Genomic DNA, 22,479 nt, shown 5'->3' with positions numbered 1-22,479 from the left:
AAGGGAATTTGATAATACCCTCCAACTCCTAATTCCTATCCCTGGAGGGAAAGGACATTGACAGGACTTTAAAAACGTGGACAATCAAAGCGTATGGGGTTGATTCGGGAAAATGGCATTGAGATACGCGATCAGCCATAATCATATTGAATGGTGGAACAATCATGAAGGGCTGAATGGCCTCCTCCTCCTATTTCTTATGTCAGAATGGCCATTAAAGTAGACGAACTGTAGAAGATAATTTGCATGCACAGTGGACCAATGTAAACCCAACAAACCTAAAAACTCATTTGTCCTCAACGACTGAAGTCAGAGGTAATTAAAGGGCGAAGGGTGTAGTGAAAGGTGTAGACCTTGTGACAGAGAGTGCTCGGTAAACACACTGTACACACACTCTGTCTGTCTGTCTCTCTCTCTCTCTCTCTCTCCCTCTGTCTCTCTCTCGTCATTCTGCTGTTGCACTGAGTACATGCATTTCATTGTCTTTCTCTGGTATGATTGTATAATGAGTTGTCTTTAGGGCGCCTTTCATGCTGTACACAGTGAAATATTCCCTTTCTTTAGTAATGGGGATGTGCATATGTATTGTTTGTATACTGTATTTAAGGTAAATACTTCTGTTTGTATGATTATAACTACATTGTGTGCTGCATCATATTTCGATTCATGTGTAGTCTTAAGTTAACTTTGTGGGTAATTAAAGATGGTGTGTCCTGGTGCTTAAAAAAAGACAGGGCTTTGCTCTTGCAGGGAGAGAGAGAAATTGAGATTGCCAAGAGTTGACACTGGATATAGTACGTAGCTATGATTGTGTTTTCTGCTGAATATCCTTTTGTAAATATTGTAAACCTTTTTGTTATTTTCTCTAATCTTTGTAAGTTGGATTTTTGACACACTGAATAAACACCCTTGCACGAAAATGCTAAGCGACTCCAACCTTTCTTTGGTCATAACCCATGTTTCATAACAGACGTGTCAGGAGTGTCAGCAAGAAAAGATTTGATTGGGATATATGTGGTTCATTAAGAACAGATTGGGACCAATGAAGGTTGCGGAAGTGCCAAGTGAGATGTTTTGATGTTTCTTTACCAAGGAGAGATTAGGTAATTTACAATCTGAAACGAAGGCAGATTATTACCAGCAAGGTGGTTGAACAGCCTGCAAATGTTAAGTAAACAAACCTCACAAGCCGGATAAGGATCATCTGATTATTCTTCAGGAAGCTTGGGAGGAAATTGCAGGAACTTTGCGGATGTCACTGAACACTGGAGCGGTGCCTGGGAACTGGTGATATTAGTCCTCTTCTCAAAAAGTTAGACAGAAGTTACTTGGGGAGTGGTGAGTCTGTGAATGTGTTGTCCATTGAGCAAATGTTTGAAATGTCCTTAGCGATAAACGCAACATTAAATGCAATTGTAGATGAGATTCAACATGACCCATGGCCTTGCCAAGTTTGATTGACTGGTTTACTTTAAGAGAATGACAAAAATGGTTGATAGAAATATAAGGGCAATGTGTCCAGCTTGGGTCTCTGAAGGGCCACTCAGCTTCATACATGAAGACTAGACTACACTTCCAGAGAGAGGTGAGAGTTATTGTCCTGGACTTCCAGGCAGCATTTGACTGGTGTGAGCCCTGGTAATACTGATGGCCGTGGACATCAAAGGGAAATTTCACCAGAGGCTAGAGTCACACTTTGTACAAAGGAAGATGTCTGCGGTTTTTCAAAGTAAACTTATTATCAAAGTACAGATACAGTATGTCACCATATGCAACCCTGATATTCATTTTCATGTGAGATACTCAATAAATCCATAATAGAATAATAACCATAATAAAATCAACGAAAGACCATTCAACCAGTGTGCAAAAAACAACAAACTGTGCAAATACAAAAACAAAGAAATAATAATAATAAATAAATAAGCAATAAATATTGAGAACATGAGATGAAGAGCCCTTGAAAGTAAGTCCATAGGTCGTGGGGACAGTTCAGTGATGTGGCGATCGAAGTTGAATGAAGTTATCCCCTTTGGCTCAAGAGTCTGATGGTTGAGGAATGATAACTGTTCCTTAACCTGGTGGTGAGAGTCCTGAGGCTCCTGTACCTTCTTCCTGATGGCAGGAGGAAGAAGAGAGCATGACCTGGGCGGTGGGGGTCCCCGATGAAGGATGCTGCTTTCCTGCAACAATGCTCCATGTAGATGTGCTCAATGTCAGGAGGGTTTTACCCACGAAGGACTGGGCTGTATCCATTATATTTTTTTGTAGGATTTTCCATTCAAGAGCACTAGTGTTTCCATACCAGGCTGTGATGCAGCCAGTCAATGTACTCTCCACCACACATTCACTGAGGTTTGTCAAAGTTTTAGCTGTCATGTAGAATCTTCACAGACTCCGAAGGAAGTTGATGTGCTGCCGTGCTTTCTTCATAATTGTAACTTGCGTGCTGGTGGTAATTTACTTCAGTCAAAATAGCTAAAGACTTTCCTCAGTTATATCCTTAACCATCTTAAACCATTCCTCACTGACCAGGAGATCTGAAGTAGTAATTTTTACTGCTGATTGTATGCACTTCTAGTTACAGGTGTCCCCGCTTTATGAATGTTCACTTTATGCCACTATGCTTTTACAAAAGACCTACATTAGTAACCTGTTTTAGCATTACAAAGAGGATTTTCGCTTCTACGAAAATTTTTCCCATATAATGGGAAATGGCTTTACGCCATTTCAGCTTAAGAAAGGTTTCATAGGTACGCTCTCCCTTTGTAAAGGGGGTCACCTGTATACCTCTTCAGATAATAAAGCGGGAATCTTTAGCAAGATCTAGACAGCATGCAATCGTGAAATAATAAGTTGCAAATAAAACCTGCACTGCACAAGTGTAAGGTGAGTCCTGCTTAAAATAAATTTGCTGATGATGACTGTTATAGCACAGGCCATGATCAACCCATAAATGATTTCCACCTTAACTTTATAGACCTGTGACCACCACAGTGTGAGACAAGAAAAATCAGAGGATATGTGAAATTGGGAAATCTTTTTAGCTAAACTGACATGACCACGCCCAACACAAGGCTTGAGGAACAACACCTCATCTTTCTCCTGACAACACTGCAGCCTCCTGGGCACAGTGTTAAATTCTAAAACTGCTAGTAACGTGACTCCTCAGTCTGCATCCGTTGTCCATCTGTTACTCCCACTTCCCCTCTCTGGGAGTAGAGGACATACATGCCCAACCTGACCTGCTGGGCTTGTCGTCCTGCTCTGCATTTCGCAGCTCCCACATCCTTTTCTTCTCTATGTCTCAGACTCTAACTGCCTTTTGTTACTCATTGACCAGATAACTGTTTATATTTTATCCCTATGGTTTCCCCCCCCCCTCCGGTTTTACCCAATCAGAGACGTTCCCCATCCTCCCTGTAATTTATAAAGCTTCTTTTCTCTCCTTCCCCGTTCTAATGGAGTGTTTTCAATCTGAAACACTATCTCCGTTTCTCTTCCCACAGGCGTGGCCTGATGTGCTGAGTACTTCCAACATTTCCTGATTCTGTTCCAGCATCTGCAGGTCTTTTTTGATTTTCACCTTATTCGTTCTTGCTTGACTGGTTATTTTCCTTTCTGGTAGTTCTTCACGTGCACCTTATCTACTTTATTTCAGGGTTTGGTGAGCTCGCTGTGTCGCCTTCCCACGTATCTTATTTTGTTAAACCTAATTAGTTGAATGGCCTTGGTTCCCATAAACAAAAATCAGTTGGACCATTGTTTGTTCTGTTGCTTCGCTAATCTCTGCTCTTTTAACTTCGGCAAAGGCAGACTGAAAGGCTTCTTACTGTGTCTGAATTTATTTTCCCCTTTTGTGTTGGCTACTTCCCAACCATTTGGACCACCTTAGCAACAGCCAATAAGATGGCAGCCTGTGTGCTCAGTTAGAGTGTACACCAAGCCAGTAGTGAGAGTCTCACAATGCCCCAGCAGTCAGAACCCTTCTCTTTATCCTCCAGCAGTATTTCAATCAAGTTCCAGCACAACTTGCTGCTATTCTGGGCTCATTTCTCTCACAAGTGCCTTGTAGTGATCATCTTCAACCAGTGAGGGCCCTATCATTACAACTTGTCACTCACTGGCTCTGTCAACAACCTGGTTATCACAAACTGAAATGGATTGTGTCTACAAAAGTTGGTTGGAGATATCCTGCAGGGAGCAAGTCACCTTTGTCTCAAAAGCCTCTATAATGAGCAGTGTGCAGGACTGACTTGCTTCCAGATCAACATCACCCAGAACAAATCTGCTTTCTCAGTTCATTTCCAGCTTCTGCTTTGAACACGCAATCCTCCCGTCACAAGATCAGTGTGCAGCATCTGCAAGATCTACTTGCCAGGACTTCTTTGACGTTGTGGGCTTCTCTGGGGTGACACAGTGGTCCAACTGATGGAGCCACTGCCCCACAGAGCAAGCGATTTGGGTGCAATCCTGACCTCTGGTGCTGTCAGTGTGGAGATAGCCTCTTCTCCCTGTGACTGCAGGAGCTTTTGCCACAAGCTGTGGTGTCCCACAGGTTGCTAGGTGAGTTGGACTCTAAATTGACCTTAGGATGTAGGCAATTGGTAGAGTCTGCAGAGGGTTATTACAGGCATTAATGTAGGATTACTCTAAATGGCTGCTCAATGGTCAAAGGACCTGCTTTTGTGCTGAGGGGTTCTAACACCCACGATGAGTGCAGAAGACTTGTGTAAGCATCACCTTGTCCAATTTCCTCTCCACGTCGCACGTCATCCCGGGACTACCCCATTCTTTCATCTTGGCTCAAATCCCCCCTGACACCACCATCAGGGTACCTTCATAGCATGTCACCTTCTCAACGGCAATAAATATTGATTAGTCAGCAGCATCCTCATCTTATGCATGAATTGACATCTTCTGTAAACTTCTCCAGCTGCAGGACCTTCCGAAATCTCCATTGCAGTACGAATCTCGTAATAACCCCACTTCACATTCCAGCTGGGCCTTAAGCTGTCAGAGCCTCACCCTCCGGACTTCTTTCTGAAAGCTCTATGACTAAATTTCTAGTCGCCTTTGCTTTCTGTTTCACTTAACATCAAATACTTTCTGCTTTTTCTCAGTGAGGTGTTTTAGACACTTGATGATGTTAAATATGCTATATAAATGAAATTGTAATAAACTGTGAGAATTTAAAAAAAAATGCCCCTGGGTTGCTTTGATCTTGATTCCCAGCTTATGAAGTCTAAAAGAAAGATGGTGATTTTCGTCTAACCTGTACAGTAGGTTGTCAGCAAGAGAGCAATAACCCCACGGTAATAATAATCCATTTATACTTAACGTCTGTAGGAAGTTTAATTCAATGTCCCTCCGATGCTCCCAGACAATGTTTTTGCTAAATTTGTTAAGTTTCATTTGAAACCTTTTCAATTTAAGTTTATTGTACTGTAAGAAGGAGGCATCAATTATCCCTTAATTGATGTTTGCCTTTGGTTCTCAGTACAGGAGTTTATGATGGTGGAAGCTTTGATTTTCTTCAACTGTGGATGACTAAAAAGTAATTCATCGGCAATTATTGGCTCCCTGCCCGTACCATCTGACTCCTAAAAGCCATGCAGATTGTCCTGGGTTAGGACAAAAGAGGATTAATGCATCTGTGTGGAGATTGAGGCTACTAAACAGACCTGGATTCAAGCTGAAGTGCATCTGTTTTAAAAGATAAACTGGTCTTTTTAAGGACCAGTTATATCAGGGATGGGCCTGAGGTGATTTTTTTCCCTCTCTTTTTATTTGACAGTTATTATTTGCAAATTGAGAGGGGAAAAAATGTTTAAAAGGCGTATTTGTTGAATGTGTTAGTGTTTACCTTGGTCTTAAAAGGCCTCAGTGATTGTCAAGAGTTAGGGTTATTTCAGGTTGTCGTGGATGTATTTAATTTTGTTAAGAAGTGGAGATATCTGCTGGTGGTGGGTTGCTTAATCCTTGTGTCAATGGAAGAGGATGTCTGGATTTGTGGCAGGTGAAAGTTCTACTGTTGTTACAGGTTCCTTTGTATTGGAGGGTATGAAGCTGTATCAGGATTAGTGTGGTTACAATTTTTTTTTAAATTTCCTTGATTAACCAGAGCACTGAAATTTACAAGGTGGGGTGAGTTAAAAACCATAGGTAAAGACATCTTGTAAAGATTGCCATCTAAAATTTGCTGTTTAGAACAGCTGCTTAGTTATATGAGAAACGGTTATAATTATTCTGGTATGACTATAAAACTGCTCTGAAACTTGAGCTGTGAATTATTTCTTTATTCGGGCACACATGCTGGAGTATCTCTGAATATTGTCTCACTCAATTAAACCAAGCTGTTTGAAGGTTCATGCCATCATAATAAATTTTGCTAGGGTGGTACTTCAAGTGATGGAAAGCCCTTTTTGTATATGTGCACTGCCATTCAGTGATTGATTTAAAGGCAGTACACTTTGTGCCGAACAAGTGTAACCTCATGATGCCAACACCTAAACAAATAGTTAAAAATAACTGATTCAAGAGACTGGTCAAGCATCCTTGGTACTACTTTGTGAACGTTATTGAGATGTTAGAAAATGGAAATCCCCTTTGATATGTCCATTTGGCTGAATTCCTAGAATGATTTGTGCTATTGCAACAATGGTCTTTTAACATGCAAGCTTCTCCAAAACAACTTCTATTTATTTTACTGTGGAAAACAGTTTCCGTTCCAATTAAGGATGCCAACTCTCTAGGATTGTGCACACATCTCCAGGAATTGAAGATAAATCTCCTAGCTACCAGTGGAATCATGGGGGCTATTTTCAGTAAATTTCTTTAAAGTTTTGCTGATTGGTTCCAGGTTAAGCAATATCTGTTTAATGCTGACATTTGTTTTTACATCTCTCCAAGGTCACCTCTTCTCCATCTCTGAAATCCAATCTATTCCAACTTTTCTAGTGCATGCCTCTAACTTTACCCTCTTGCAAATTCCTTGAATTTAAATGATATTATTGATTGCTATATGTTAATAAGCACATAGCTGTGCAAATTTACAGCACTTTTTCCTCCCAATGAAATGCTTATTAAATTTGCAGTTTAAAGAATTTTTTTGTCATTTGCCTTATGTGGAGAGGATATTTCCTATGGTGGACAAGTCTAAGACCAGGGGACACAGCCTCAGAATAGAGGGGTGTCCTTTTAGAATGGAGACAAGAAGGAATTTCTTTAGCCAGAGAGTGGTGAATCTCTGGAATTCTTTGCCACAGGCAGCTGTGGAAGCCGAGTCTTTATGTAGATTTAAGGCAGAGGTTGGTAGATTCTTTATTGGTCAGGGCATGAAGGGATATGGGGAGAAGGCAGGAGATTGGGGCTGAGAGGAAAATTGGATCAGCCATGATGAAATGGTGGAACAGACTCAAAGGATCAAATAGCCTAATTCTTCTCCTATATCTTGTGGTTGTATTATCATGTTATATGGCTTTGCTTTGCAGTCCTGTATGTCCCATTTAGTTTTGCTCTTTTAGAGGTTGTGCTTAGTGGACATGGCTTTTGGTCATTGGGGTGGATTGTGTGGGATTGTGATAGTTGATCATTAAACCCTTCAAGCTGGGTTTGATTAAAACTGGCAGGAACTTTGCTCTGTAATGGAGACATCAGCTGGACAGTATGGCAGAGTACAGAGAGTGGCACCCGCATATGGATTCAAGTTTCCTGACCAACCAGAGTTAACAAAGTTAGGTTCATGGCATACAGGAGTTAATGTTCCATTGTTTTCATTGGTGTTCTCATTTTCTGTTTATGTTGAAAATGCAGTTCTCCCACTGTGCTGTTATAGAGTCGGTTGCTTGGATTATTTCAAAGCATCCTGCCACGGTTTTCAAATAACAATTATTCCTGTCTCCGGGTTCATTGCTGAGGCCATCATGTATTACTTGCTCTCAGCTTCCCTGAAGTGATGGGCTGCCCCCTTGTCCTTCTGAAGAGTCTCAGCCCTAAACATCAACTGTTGACTCTTTTCCATAAATGGTGCCTAGCCTGCTGAGATCCTCCAGCATTCTGTGCGTATTGCTTTGATTTTCAGAATCTGCAGATTTTCTCTTGCTTGTGGCCCCTTAAAGTACTCATTTGGAATATCCGGTGACCTGTTGTGCCCTCTTCCCAGGGCTGCAGTTACAATTTGCCCATGCTGGTGAGGGGTCAGTTGTTTAGATTAGAAGAGCTTAGATAGGCAAGTACCTGACACTGTACTTCTCTATAGTCATTATTGCCTTTGCAGGTACTTATTGCCAATTCCTTCAACAGAATTAAGTTTCTGTCATACTGTAGCGGTGTGCTACACGCAGCGCTAAAATAACGACACGGAGTTGGTAAACTGCAATTAAAGATGATTTTATTCGAACTTCACAGTCTTGCTTTAAAGCCTCCCTCATCCCGCCCTCCCCGGGCGCGGAGGCTGTAAGGGACTCGTACTCACAAACTCCCGCAGGCTTTTTCCCTTTGTTGTGGACCTGGCCTTTGTGCCTGCGCACTGGCTGTTTGTGAGCCGGTTCGACTGCGCTAGGAAGTGGGTCGCCACATAACCCCCCCCCCACCCCCCAGAACCGGTGATACACCCCCCAATGTCCACAGTCTAGGCCGGACCCTGTTTGAGAGGTCGGCCTCTGCGCCGCGGTGCCGGAAACTCGACTGGTTGCGCCCGGTCCACCATGAAAACCTCCTCTCTCCCCCCAACGTCCAGCATGAACGTGGACCCGTTGTTCCTGAGCACCGTAAACGGCCCCTTGTAGGGCCGTTGCAGCGGTGGCCGATGCCCGCCCCTTCGTACAAACACAAACTTACAGTTCTGTAGGTCTTTGGGTACGCAGGTCGGGTTCTGCCCATGCTGCGAAGTGGGTATGGGGGCCAGGTCACTGAGCCTCTCACGTAGTCTGCCCAGGACTGCTGCGGGTTCTTCGTCATGCCCCCTTGGGGCTGGTACGAACTCCCCGGGGACGACCAGGGGTGCGCTGTACACCAACTCGGCCGACAAGATGTGCAGATCGTCTTTGGGCGCCATGCGGATGCCAAGTAGGACCCAGGGAAGCTCGTCCGCCCAGTTGGCTCCTCGTAGGCGGGCCATGAGAGCCGACTTCAGGTGACGGTGGAAACGCTCCACTAGTCTGTTCGACTGTGGGTGGTAGGCAGTTGTGTCGTGCAGATGTGTCCCCAAAAGGCTGGCCTTAGCTGACCACAGGCCGGAGGTGAACTGGGCGCCTCTGTCGGAGGTAATGTGGGCTGGTACACCAAAGCGGGACACCCATGTGTCGATCAGTGCCCGGGTGCAAGATTCGGAGGTGGTGTCAGTGAGCGGGACCGCCTCCGGCCATCTTGTGAACCGGTCCATGATAGTCAGGAGGTGCCGCGCTTCGTGCGACACTGGCAGGGGGCCCACGATATCCACATGAGTGTGGTCGAAACACCGGTGGGTGGGGTGGAACTGCTGTGGCAGAGCTTTGGTGTGCCGCTGCACCTTGGCCGTCTGGCAGTGCATGCACGTTCTGGCCCATTCACTGAACTGCTTGCGGAGTCCGTGCCAAACGAACCTGCTGGAGACCATCCGGACGGTTGTCCAGATGGAGGGGTGCGCCAAGTTATGAATGGAGTCGAAAACGTGTCGCCGCCAAGGTGCCGGGACGACGGGACGGGGCTGGCGGGTGGTGACATCACAGAGTAGGGTCCTCTCACCTGGGCCTACGGGGAGGTCCTGGAGCTGCAAACCGGAGTCTGCGGTTCTGTAACTCGGGATCTCCTCGCCTCTGCCAGTGCCTCAAAGTCTTGGGAAAGGGCATGAATGTTAGGGCGAGAGAGCGCGTCCGCCACAACATTGTCCTTACCCGAGACGTGCCGGACATCCGTCGTGTATTCAGAGATGTAGGACAGATGGCGCTGCTGGCAGGACGACCAGGGATCAGACACCTTTGTGAACGTAAAGGTAAGCGGCTTGTGGTCCGTGAACGTGGTGAAGGGCCGACCTTCTAGGAAGTACCTGAAATGCCGGATTGCCAGGTAGAGCGCCAACAGTTCCCGGTTGAAAGCACTGTATTTGAGCTCGGGTGGCCGCAGGTGTTTGCTGAAAAATGCCAGAGGTTGCCAGCGACCCGCGATGAGCTTCTCCAGTACCCCACTGATTGCCATGTTAGATGCGTCCACTGTGAGGGTGGTAGGGACGTCCATTCTGGGATGTACTAGCATCGCGGCATTCGCCAAGGCTTCCTTCGTTTGAATGAAAGCGGCGGCGGACTCCTCGTCCCAGGTAATGTCCTTGCCCGGACCCGACAGCAGGGCAAACGGGGTGCATGATTCGGGCAGCTGAAGGGAGGAAACGGTGGGGACCATCCCTACGAATTCCTGAAGGCCTTTGATCGTGGTGGGTCGGGGGAAGTGGCGGACTGCGTCTACCTTAGCGGGCAGAGTCTTTAGTCTTTAGTAATCCTGTGGCCCAGAAAGTCAATGGTGTCGAGCCCGAACTGGCATTTGGCCGGGTTGATTGTTAGACCATACTCACTCAGTCGGGCGTAGAGTTGATGGAGGTGGGACAGATGCTCCTGACGACTGCTGCAGGCTATGAGGATGTCATCCAAATAGATGAATGCGAAGTCCAGGTCGCGTCCCACCGCGTCCATTAACCGTTGGAACGTCTGTGCGGCATTCTTCAGGCTGAACAGCATGCGGAGGAACTCGAAAAGGCCAAACGGGGTGATGAGAGCCGTTTTGGGGACGTCATCCGGATGCATCGGGATTTGATGGTATCCCCAGACGAGGTCTACCTTGGAGAAGATCCGTGCGCCGTGCAGGTTTGCTGCAAAGTCCTGAATGTGCGGCACAGGGTAGCGGTCCAGTGTGGTAGCCTCGTTCAGCTTGCAGTAGTCGCCGCATGGTCTCCAGCCCCCTGTCGCTTTGGGCACCATGTGCAGGGGGGAGGCCCATGGGCTGTTGGACCGCCGGATGATCCCCAATTCCTCCATCCTCTGGAACTCCTCCTTCGCCAGTCGGAGCTTGTCCGGGGGAAGCCGCCGAGCACGGGCATGGAGGGGTGGTCCCTGGGTCGGGATGTGGTGCTGTACACCGTGCCTGGGCATGGCCGCTGTGAACTGCGGTGCCAGAACTGATGGAAATCTGCCAGGACCCTGGTGAAGTCGTTGTTGGACAGCGTGATGGAGTCGAGGTGAGGGGCTGGCAACTGGGCTGCACCCAGGGAGAACATCTGAAAGGTCTCGGCGTGGACCAGTCTCTGCCTCGGCAGGTCGACCAGTAGGCTATGAGCCCGCAAAAATTCCGCGCCCAGAAGCGGTTGGGCTACGGCGGCCAGTGTGAAGTCCCACGTGAACTGGCTGGAGCCGAACTGTAGCTGCACCGTATGGGTGCCGTAGGTCCTTACTGTGCTGCCGTTCACGGCCCTCAGGGGGGGACCCGGTGCCCTGTTGCAGGTGTCATAACTCGTCGGAGGTAAGACGCTGATCTCGGCACCAGTGTCGACCAAAAAACGGCGTCCCGACCTTCTATCCCACACATACAGGAGGCTATCCCGATGGCCAGCCGCCGTAGCCATCAGCCGCGGCTGGCCCTGGCGTTTTCCGGGAACTGGCAGGGCGGGCGACAATGGCAGGCTTCTGCACCCCACCGCTGGTGGTAGAAACACCATTGTTCGTTGGGCTCCCCACTCCTACCTCTGGGGTTAGCGGGCTGTGCGGCCGGGCCTGGTCTGGTTTGCTGCTGGGAGCGTGGCCTGGTGATCTGTGCGACAGACACCCCACTCTCCTGCTTAGCTTTCCACAGCAAGTCCGCCTGGGCTGCCACCTTCCGGGGGTCGCTGAAATCTGCGTCGGACAGCAGCAGGCGTATGTCCTCGGGCAGCTGCTCCAGGAATGCCTGCTCAAACATGAGGGAGGGCTTGTGTCCTCCGGCCAGAGACAACATCTCATTCATTAAAGCCAATGGAGGTCTGTCCCCCAAACCATCCAGGTGCAGTAAACGGGCAGCCCGCTCGCGCCATGAGAGTCCGAAAGTGCTTAGGAGCAGGGCTTTGAATTCCGTGTACTTGCTGTCCGCTGGGGGCGACTGTACGAACTCCTCAACCTGGGCCGCTGTGTCCTGGTCGAGGGAGATCACCACGTAGTGGTAACGTGTGTCCTCCGAGGCTATCTGCCGAACGTGGGCTTCTGCTTGCTGGAACCATAGGTAAGGTCGCAGCGTACAGAAGCTGGGCAGTTTCAACGAAACCGCATGAACAGATGCGACATCGGTCACCTACGGTCCAAAAATCGTTTGGACCGTTGGGGTCACCAATTGTAGCGGTGTGCTACACTCAGCACTAAAATAACAACACGGAGTCGGTAAACTGCAGTTAAAGATGATTTTATTCTAACTTCACAGTCTTGCTTTAAAGCCTCCCTCATCCCGCCCTCCCCGGGCGCGGAGGCTGTAAGGGGCACGTACTCACAAACCCCCACAGGCTTTTCACCCTTTGTTGCGGACCTGGCCTTTGTGCCTGCGCGCTGGCTATTTGTGAGGTGGTTCGAGTGCACTAGGAAGTGGGTCGCCACAATACCATCTTAAACATGGCTTCCCAGAAGACTGCTCCAGGTCCTATAATGTAATCACTGCCATCTTTTGGGCAGAGGCAGTACTCGATACTGCCTCTTGCCTCTTGATAATGGCCTGAGCAGAGGAGGTAAGCAGAAAAGACTGTCCGAGTTTGAATATTATCTGCTTACTCGTTACAGTTAATACCTTGACCTTCAAATTTTTTTTTGTGTGGGAATAAATACTTGATGTATACTTTCAGTACACTGAACATATTTACAAAATAAATCACAGTTATGATGCAGTAAGTGACCATTCAGCCCATTTGAGCCTGTGCCAGCCCTCAAAACAATCTTCTTTTCCCATTTGTGTCCATCAGTTTGCTTCTGAATCCCACACACTGGCACATCTAGAGGTAGTTTACAGTAGTCCATAAGACATGGGAGCAGAATTAGGCCATTCAGCCCATCGGGTTTGCTCCGCCACTCCATCATAGCTGATCCCAGATCCCACTCAACCCCAGAAACCTGCCTTCTAGCCATATCCTTTGATCTTCCGACCAATCAGAAACTATCAACCTCAGCCTTAAATCCACTGTTTTGGCCTCCACTGCAGTCTGTGGCAGAGCATTTCACAGATTCACTACTCTCTGGCTAAAAAGATGCCTCCTTACCTCTGTTATAAAAGGTTGCCCCTCCATTTTGAGGCTGTCCCTTCTAGGTTTGGATACCCCAACCACAGGACACATTCTCTCCACATCCACCCTATTTAGTTTTTTCAACATTCAGTAGGTTTCAGTGCGATCCTCATGCATTCTTATAAATTCTAGTGACTATAGGCCCAAAGCTGCCAAATGCTCCTTGTACGTTAATCCCTTCATTTCCAGAATCATCCTCGTGAACCTCCTCTGGACTCTCTCCAATGACAACACATCCTTTCTGAGATATGGGACCCAAAACTGTTGACAATACTCCAAGTGCGGCCTGACTAGTGTCTTATAAAGCCTCAGCATTATCTCCTTGCTTTTATATTCTATTCCAGTTGAAATAAATGCCAACATTGCATTTGCCTTCTTTACCACAGACTCAACCTGTGAATTAACCTTCTGGGAGTCTTGCATGAGGACTCCTGTCCCTCTGAACCTCTGATGTTTGAAACCTCTCCCCATTTAGACAATAGTCTGCACTATTGTTCCTTTTACCAAAATGCATGATCATACATTTCCCAGCACTGTATTCCACCTGCCAGCTGACTTGGATTTGCATCTCCTCCAATATGTCTACTCGCACAATTGGTCCACAGTCTACTATTTCATTGCCTTGTCACTCAAAACTGAAACATCTAGACATTGAAAATGCAAACAACAGGATGCTCCTTATTGATCACAGCTCAGTATTCCAAACTATCATCCCCTCAAAACCAATCAATAAGCTTCAAGACCCCGGCTTCAATACCTCCTTGTGCAATTGGATTCTCAATTTTCTAACTTGCAGACCCCAGTCAGTTTGGATTGGCAACAACATCTCGTCTACAATCTCCATCAGCACAGATGCACCACAAGGTCCCACTCTACACTAATGACCGTGTGGCCAAGCACAGCCCTAACGCTGACTGACGACACCACTCCTGTAGATCGAATCAAAGGTGGCGCCAAGTCGGCATATGAGAGGGAGAGCTAATATCTGGTTGAGTGGTGCCACAACAACAACCTCTTACTCAGTGTCAGGAAGACCAAAGAGCTGATTATTGACTTCAAGAGGAAGAAACTGGAATTCCATGAGCTAGTCCACACCAGGAGATCCGAGGTGGAGGGAGTCAGCAGCTTTAAATTCCTCGGTGTTACTGTCTCAGAAGACCGATCCTGGGCCCAGCAGGTAAGTGCAGTTACAGAGAAAGTGCAGCAGAAGTTTGCGAAGGTTTTGAATAACATCTATTGACAAACTTCTATAGATGTGTGATGGAGAATATAATGACTGGCTGCATCTCAGCCTGGTATGGAAACACCAATGTCCTTGAATGGAAAATCCTGCAGAAAGTAATGAATACAGCCCAGTCTGCCACGGGTCAAGCACTGTTGAGAGCATCTACACAAAATGTCGTTGCAGGAAGCAGCATTCATCATTAGGGACCCTCACCACCCAGGACACACTCTCTTCTCACTGCTGCCATCAGAAAGAAGTTACAACAGTCTCAGGACTCACACCACCAGGTTCAGGAACAGTTACTACCTCTCAACTGTCAGATTTTTGATCAGAGAGGATAACTTCATAAGTGAAGTGAAGATAACTTCATAAGGATAACTCATAACTGAAGTGCTTCCTCAACCAATAGACTCACTTTCAAGGACTCTTCATCGCATGCCCCAATATTTATTTATTTATTATTGGGGGGCTTTTCTTTTTTGTATTTGCGCAGATTGCTGTCTTTTGCACACTGGTTGAAGGCCCAAGTTGGTGCAATCTTTCACTGATTCTGTTATGGTTACTGTATTTATTGAGTATGCCCACAAGAAAATGAATCTCGTGGCGACATGTAGGTACTTTGATAATAAATTTACTTTGCTCCTTCTGAGCAGTTCATCTTTGGGATATGGAACAAAGCTGGGGCATCCAGTGTGTTTACCTGGGGTGTGTGCAAACTTCACAAAGACATTAACCCAGGCCAGGATCAGGACCAGGTCACTGGCACTGTGTGGCAGCAGTCCCCGATGCTGTATCACTAACTTTGAATATTGTATTATACTCCTGAGAAATATTAATTACCCTGCAGTAGCCTATCATGTTTAAAATTAGTCCCAGTTCATGAATTTCTGATCTTGTAATACTGAAACAACTTTGATCCATTTAAGCCCTTAAAGTAGAACATCGCAATTAATTTCATAGGAAGTTGAATCAACAAAATTTGCAGCTGAGCCTCCCTGAAGGCCAGTGATTTTGAGGGCACAGAGAGAAAGGTTTGGAGAATCAATTGCCAAATTTTCAATCTTGGCAACTGAAGGCAAGACCTTGCATAGGTTGGTAATTGTTTTTAAAATAAAAACAATTGGATGCTCCAGATTAAGATTATCACGGCTTCCAGATTGCAGATGGCAGAGGTAGGACCAGAACAGAGTTTGAACGCAAGGTTGTGAACAAACTGGAACACAGCAATGGGTGAGCAGTACTTTGTTGGAGGTTGGACAGAGTTTCAGATGACTTTGTCTATCAAGGACTGAAAGACCAGTCATGGGTACTGTATGTCGGGATGCTCCAGTCTGGTAGTAATACCAAGTTGGGCAGCAGATGAACTGAGATGCAGGAGTTGTTGGGTGATGCAGCAACTTTGTCCAAATGTTGCTGTTTTTTGTAGTTTACATACAAATTGGCTCAGTCTGGGAATATTTGGCATAGACAAGAGTGATAGGCTTTTTCTGCAGTTGGAGGAAAGTTTGGCTCGTTAAACTGCTTGACAAGTATGGTGGTTGCAGAGTAGCTGAGTTCCTAACTGTTGAAGTATGTTGCAGAGTGTTAAATCATTGCATGTGAGAAATGCAGAGCTCAGGAATGAGCAGTCCAAGTACATAATCATATGTCCCAGTAGGGTAAAGTCAGTATATGTGGAAACTAGCAATATTTTGGGATAACAATGGGCAGTAAAATGGCCATTGGAAGGTGGTACTGCTAACAGTGCCAAGGACAAAAACATTGCAAGTGATTTTGTGACAGGAAGGATAATGAAACCAGGCAGTTTAAGTTTGTTCTTGCGGGATCATTGGGAGATCGACTGGAGAAGGAGGATATGATGAGCCATGCTAAGGTCCACAAAAGAATTAGGATAGATTCCCCATACATCCCCTATACATGAATGTCTGATCTTCTATTACTGCAACAACGCTGATCTCTAGCCCATTAAGTTTCAATCGGTGTTTTTCATTGAAGCTAGTACTTTTGGGGGGGGTGGCGGGGGAGAGTTGAGCTTGGACCTAATGGCAGCAGCATGTTTATAGACCGTTAGAGATGAAAGAGAAGTGGAAAAGCAGCATGCAATGAAGTTGGAGGGATCAAGGCTTTATCTTATTGGCAGATTTAGACGAGGTCATTATCCAGAGGTTTTTTTTTAATATAAAGGGACTTGCACTTCATGGTGACAAGGCTAAATATTTGCATAATTTGGAGGGTTCCCATCCAAAAGTGCAGAGAGCATTACATCCCATGTTAATGACGTAATATTGAAAAGTAAGCGGTGGTTTGTATTGTACAACAAGATGGAATAACGTTATTTTTCTTTGACAGCATTTCCGAATGCTTCTGCAATTTTGCATTGAACAGGAGCAGGCAAACTGCACTGTCCTGCTGACTAGATGTTCTGACAGTGCAGATGTCTGTAACACCTATCCTGCGCTGCAGCCAGGTTAAAGCTTTTGATTGGATGGTGCCCCCCTTTTTTGTTTCAGTTTGCAAAGTTTGGACTGACTGAATTGCAGCCAGATCGGCAGCAAGTTTGAGTTTGCTCAGGTTTATGGTTCTGAAGGTGCGATGAGGGCGTGCGTTCCTTTTGCTTCTCCTGCTTTCCATTGGTATGTCGGTGGCTTTTTAGAGGCACAGAAAAAGGGCCTTCAAGACCACCGAATCAACCATCCATTTGTACTGATCCTATGTTACTCTAACCATATTCTTGTCAATTACCCCTCCCACCTCCAGTTCTCCTCGGCTACAGGCTAGGAGCCATATACTCCATTTAATAACCCACCAGCCCCCACAACTTTAGGATGTCAGAGAAAGTCAGAGCACCTGGGAAGGGAGTTGGTGGGGAGTGGGGGCTGGCTGATGGAATACCACACAGTCACAGGGAAAATGTTAGACTCCACACCGAAAGTCCGGAATGATATCCGGTCAAGATGGCACCGGGCTGTGGTCTCCACCAAGGCCGTGGTTCAGACCTAGTTGTATTTTGAGGTTTGTAGGGGGATGGATTTGGGGACAGAAGGGAGTTAGGGGTCGGAATAGGGTTTAGGGACAGCGATGTGGAGTGAGGTCATGCTGGAAGCTGGGCTTCTGCTCTGCATTGTTGTTCTGTGAACGTGGTAGGCATGCCACGTTGGCACCACAATGTGAGGCGACACTCGCGGGCTGGCCCCTGCATATCCTTAGGTTGCATTGGTTGTTGACACAAATGACACATTTCACTTACGTTTTGATGTACGTGTGTTAAATAAATCTGAATCTAAACCCAGGCCACCTTCTGACAGCAGCCCTACTAACTTGTCACCCACATTGCTAATAGAGTGCAGACAAGTGGAAATCCTTCCTTTTTAATAGGAATTTTGTGTTATACCTTTCCCAATCTGCCCTGAGTGTCTTTTCAATGTTGCCCTTGTGTAGAGTAACTTGGCCATTTTTAACAGGAGCTTCCACTATGATGAAGGCAAATGGCAAATCTGTCTTGGGCAGGGCATCAGTGGGGTTGAGGTGGGGGCAGTAGGTATTTGTGGAGACTGTACAGCTGTGAATTTGTTCTCTCCTGATGCATGGTAGTTGCTGCTAGGTTGAGTGTTTATTAGTTCTTTGAGCAAGTGTCATGGGCTTCTTTGCACCCAGCTAAGGTGAGGTGGTGGAGACCTTTGTGACCTAAACTCTCTTTTCTGACTGTGGTATTAGTAGAGAAATGAAGGAGTGCGTTCAGCCCAGAATACTTGCATTCTTGCTTCTGGTTACAACCTTTGCACTCGGACTTAATCATGTTGTACAGATACTGACTGTATTGCAATGTCCTAGTGTAGTTATTGTAAGGTAATCAGCTCAATGAACTGTGTAACCTGTTCATTTGAGGATGTGTTACAAGAATAAGATAACATTTGCACGGTTTAATGGAAGTTTTCCAATAACTATAACTGAAACCGATTCATTGTGGTCTCAAGGGCTAAAAAAATGTAAAATGAAAGATTTTACAGGGGAGAACCAGGACCTTCAGTGTTACTCTGGAGATTCCCAACCTTTTTTGTTAGCCTTGGACCCCTAACATTAACTGTGAGTCCCATTGGCCTCAGGTTAGGAACCCCTCGCACTTACACCACTGCCATTAACATTCCCCTCACGGTTATGAATGGTTTCTAAGTTTTCAACATTCTTCTGTAAGTCATGGTCACAAGCTGAAGGAACATTGTCAACAGTTGGCTAGACAAGGAAGCTTTATTTTCAGCTAGATTTTGGAGGCAGACTTTAATTTGTGAAGCATCTTTTTACAAGCATACAGCACTGCTGACCCAGATTCGATGTTGTTCTGTATAGTCGGGGTTGCTTTTCTGCTCTCTTCCACTGCCTCTTTCCCACCTCCACAAGACATGCTGGTGGTGCAGTAGATTGGTTACTGGGCATAGGGTGGTATGAGAACTGGTGGGCATGTGGTGGGGAGGGGGTTGGTAGAGGAGGTGAATTGGGGAAAGAGATTGTTGGGCTTACTCTGAGAAACAACATGGATTTGATTAGCTAAGTGACTTTCCTTCACGTCATAGGAAATAAATGAAATCTTATCATGCCAGTATACATTCTACTGGTATAGGAAACATTGTGATCAATTCATGTAAAGTATGCCCATAAGGATAGGATCCATAAGAGCAGAATTAGGCCATTCAGCCCATCCAGTCTGTTCCGCCATTCTATCATGGCTGATTTATTATCCCTCTCCACCCCATTCTCCTGCCTTTGAGTCCCTTAGTAATCAAGATGCTATCAACCTCTACTTTAAATATACCCAGTGACGGGCCTCCACAGTTGTCTGTGGCAATAAATAGCACAGACTGACCATCCTCTGGCTAAAGGTCAATTCCTGTGCGCCCTATCTACTGATTGCCAATCTAAAATTCCCCATTTATCCCACTTGTTTTATGTTATACACATTCATACTGTACCTCCAACTCATTCCGTGTTGTAATTTCCACATTTCACTACTGGCAGAAGTTAGGCTAACTACCCAATAGTTTCCTGCTTTCTGCTTGTCTCCTCTCTCGAGTAACAGCACCATCCAATAGATGTGTCAGGTGGATCAGCAGCCAAGAGCTGCCATGCTCTTTGTGATCGTTGCCTTCACCCAAGTCCTTGACGGCTCATCTGAAACCTGGCACTCTTGGCACAATGGAAACGTTTGCTGAGATCGTGCTTGAGACTTTAGAATGTGCATGTTTTTCCACCTCCTAAGATCAGAGACTGACAGAAAACAGCATGTGTGTGTGACGATGAAGGCTCTTTCTCATGGGTCCATTATGCAGCATTCAAGAACTCTGTCCATTCTCTCCTTCAGGTTCCAGTAGTTTGTTGTGTGCTGAGATGCCAGATAAGGCACTGGAGGAGATAGAGGCCATTTCCAGAAGTCAAGGTTTGTACTTGCTTTTTTCTGGTGTGTGTTGTTCTAAGCTTGCAAGTAGCAATAAGTCTTCACCTTTAATAGGTGAAGGGCAGAGTTTCTGAAGCACTGTGTCACAATGTGCCACAATCCCCTTTGGAGTTTATATTTAAAAAAAGTGGAGTTAGGCAATGCATTTGATAGAATAGGTGTTTTATTTTCAGAGCTCTCTCTCCAACCGAGAAATAAAATGAACTGAGCACTTTCAATGAAATGCAGATTTTTAATTTTCTTTTACAAAAGCTGTTTTTCTTTCAATTGGAGGGTGCCTCCGTTTTACTGATAACTGGGCATTTTATCAATTTGTGGGGGAACTGCTTTGTGCTGAGTAATTTGTTGTGAAATGTTGTTTCCCATGGCATGACAAGTTGAATTCTTTAGTAACTGCTTCCAGCAATACTGTTTAATAATTCTTCATTTTTATGGAAAAAAATTCTTCATTTTTGTGGAACTGTTGTCAAAGTTTGTTCTTTCTTTGATTGTCTAACCATTGAGACGATCTGATGTTTAATGTGTTTTAAAACAATTCATTCTTTTTGGTGTTTATGGTGTTCCCTTGCAAAATTGTTGCTTTTTACAGTAAAGTTTGATTGCAAAGATTCCTGGCTTTAAACTCTTTGAATCAAAGGAGCCTTGTTTGTAGGAGTGGAGATGGTACAGAATTGGCTCCTAGCAACCGAACTGCAATGCACTTGATCTGATCTTGTTTTCAGCTTAAGATAATGGGCCCAGGCAAGACTATTTTGGACAATTTGGAGTGGGGGATAATTCCTGCAGGTAGATGATATTTTTAAAGCAAAGATGAAGGGTGCATTGTGGAGTGGTGTGGTAGTGAGATTGGTTTGTCTGGTCCAGCAAGGGGTCAGCACAGTTATGCTGGGCAGAATGGTAGTCACTCTGTTTATTACACTGCCATTCAACACATGGCATTGCAGTAAGAATCTTAAACTTTCTCTGCCAATTTATTTTTCCTGATTGTAAGTGATATATTGATAGAAATGTAGTGATGGAATTTGATCTGAGCTGCAGAATAAGAGTATTTGTATGGCAGTTTAATAAATGGCCAACGTGGGTTCTAAAGGGTACAGCAGCCCTTTCCTGGATGGCGGGGTTTCCAACGTATGTTAGACTTCGAACTTTGGGCTAAGCTCTGCATGCCACACTTCTGAATAAACTAAAGGCCAAAGGCGTTGAAAGCAAATCATGGGGATGAATATAAAGTCTGTTCCTTTTGCACTGGGAAATTGTGCCAAGAAAGAGATTGTACCCTAGTGCCTGGGCTACCATCGAGTTTGATCTACATTAACGACAATCGAGGCAATAAAAATCCGCCCCTTTCTAATTCCATAAACAGTACCAGCCCTGCCCCTACTGTTGCTAAAACAAACTTACCGGGTGGACAATTACGGGTGCAATTTTTTTTCCCTCAAGGGAACGTTGAGCCAAATGGTTCAGAAGTTGTGATGTCAGATTTTTCAGATTCAGTCAGGAAGCCAATCCCTATTTATGAGGAGAGACTGTGTCAATTAGACCTTTGACTCACTGTCCAGTCATGTAACTGGTGAGCCAGTGCTGTTCCTTACCTCAGTGGATCTGGTCCTGTCCCAGGGGTTCAGTGACTGATTCTGACCAGGCTGCTGACCTGTTTCATTGAATCTTGCCATTGGCTGTCCCAACAGAATCCTTCCTCGTGGGGCATGGTGACTCTGCCCACACTCTATCCCTTTCTAACTTCGACAAAGCCCAAGTACACCTCAGGCGGCCAGAGGTGCAGTTTGTTGTAGAGTGAGAGTCTCAGCATTAAAGCTTATTGCCCAGATACACTAAGCCACTTCATGTTATCAGACAAGTCGCTTGGGTATACCTTGCTGTGAGAGCTGGCATAGATTTGAGGGGCCGAATGGTATCCCCTACATTTTCAGGGATTATATTTCAGCTTTCAGAAGCTGCAGAATGTTCCCAAGTGTCATGTTCTCTGGGTAACTATCTATATTTAAGAATTAACTGTGGTGCCACGTGGAAAATCGACAGTGGTGTCTTTCTCACAATAGCAAGGTGCCATGCCCTGGTGTAAAGTCAAAACCTGACCTGATACCAGGGACTTGGAACCCTTGTTCATATCTGACTTGAACATCACCAAAAATAAGGGCCAAGTTAGTGGGAGAGGTTAGACAGGCTTGGACTGTATTCTGTGGCGTATAGGAGACTGAAAAGACCTTTTAGAGGTGCACAGTCGTTAGGGGCTTAGGGTGAATTCACTCTCTTTTTCCAGGTTTATGAAAGTCAAAAACTACTGGGCTAGACTTGAGGGGCAGGACAGGTGGTGGTACGTACTGTATGTGGATTGAGGCAGATACAAAAACCAGTCAGTTGGACAAGTGCATGGATAGGAAAGGTTTAAGTCACGGGAATTTTGGTGGGTGTGAACCAGTTGGGCCAAAGGGTCTATGGTCCTATGAGAAGATGGAAAGTCCAAATATTGTTCTTAATATAAGGTGCTGGAAAGAAGTACTAATTTTCAGCAGAACGCTTTGACCT

The 22,479-nt window shown here is 45.6% G+C and overlaps 1 protein-coding gene across 3 annotated transcripts in view; it reads left to right on the top strand.

Annotated features, from left to right (window-relative positions):
- Positions 1–22,479, top strand: part of LOC132403079 (pleckstrin homology domain-containing family G member 1-like) — a 193,291-nt gene that overhangs the window by 38,967 nt on the left and 131,845 nt on the right. For 2 of the 3 annotated variants that reach the window (XM_059986345.1, XM_059986347.1), the window contains exon 2: positions 19,840–19,914. The exons of the other annotated variant lie outside the window; for it this stretch is intronic. In XM_059986345.1, the coding sequence (XP_059842328.1) occupies positions 19,866–19,914 (49 nt within the window). In that variant the 5' untranslated portion in view covers positions 19,840–19,865. The remainder of the gene's footprint in view (positions 1–19,839; positions 19,915–22,479) is intronic. 3 annotated transcript variants of the gene reach the window in all.

Source organism: Hypanus sabinus, chromosome 12 (assembly GCF_030144855.1).
Source record: "Hypanus sabinus isolate sHypSab1 chromosome 12, sHypSab1.hap1, whole genome shotgun sequence".
In the NCBI taxonomy this organism is placed as follows: domain Eukaryota; kingdom Metazoa; phylum Chordata; class Chondrichthyes; order Myliobatiformes; family Dasyatidae; genus Hypanus; species Hypanus sabinus.
Note: the sequence above shows the minus strand (reverse complement) of the source record. Positions and strands in the feature narration are given on the sequence as shown.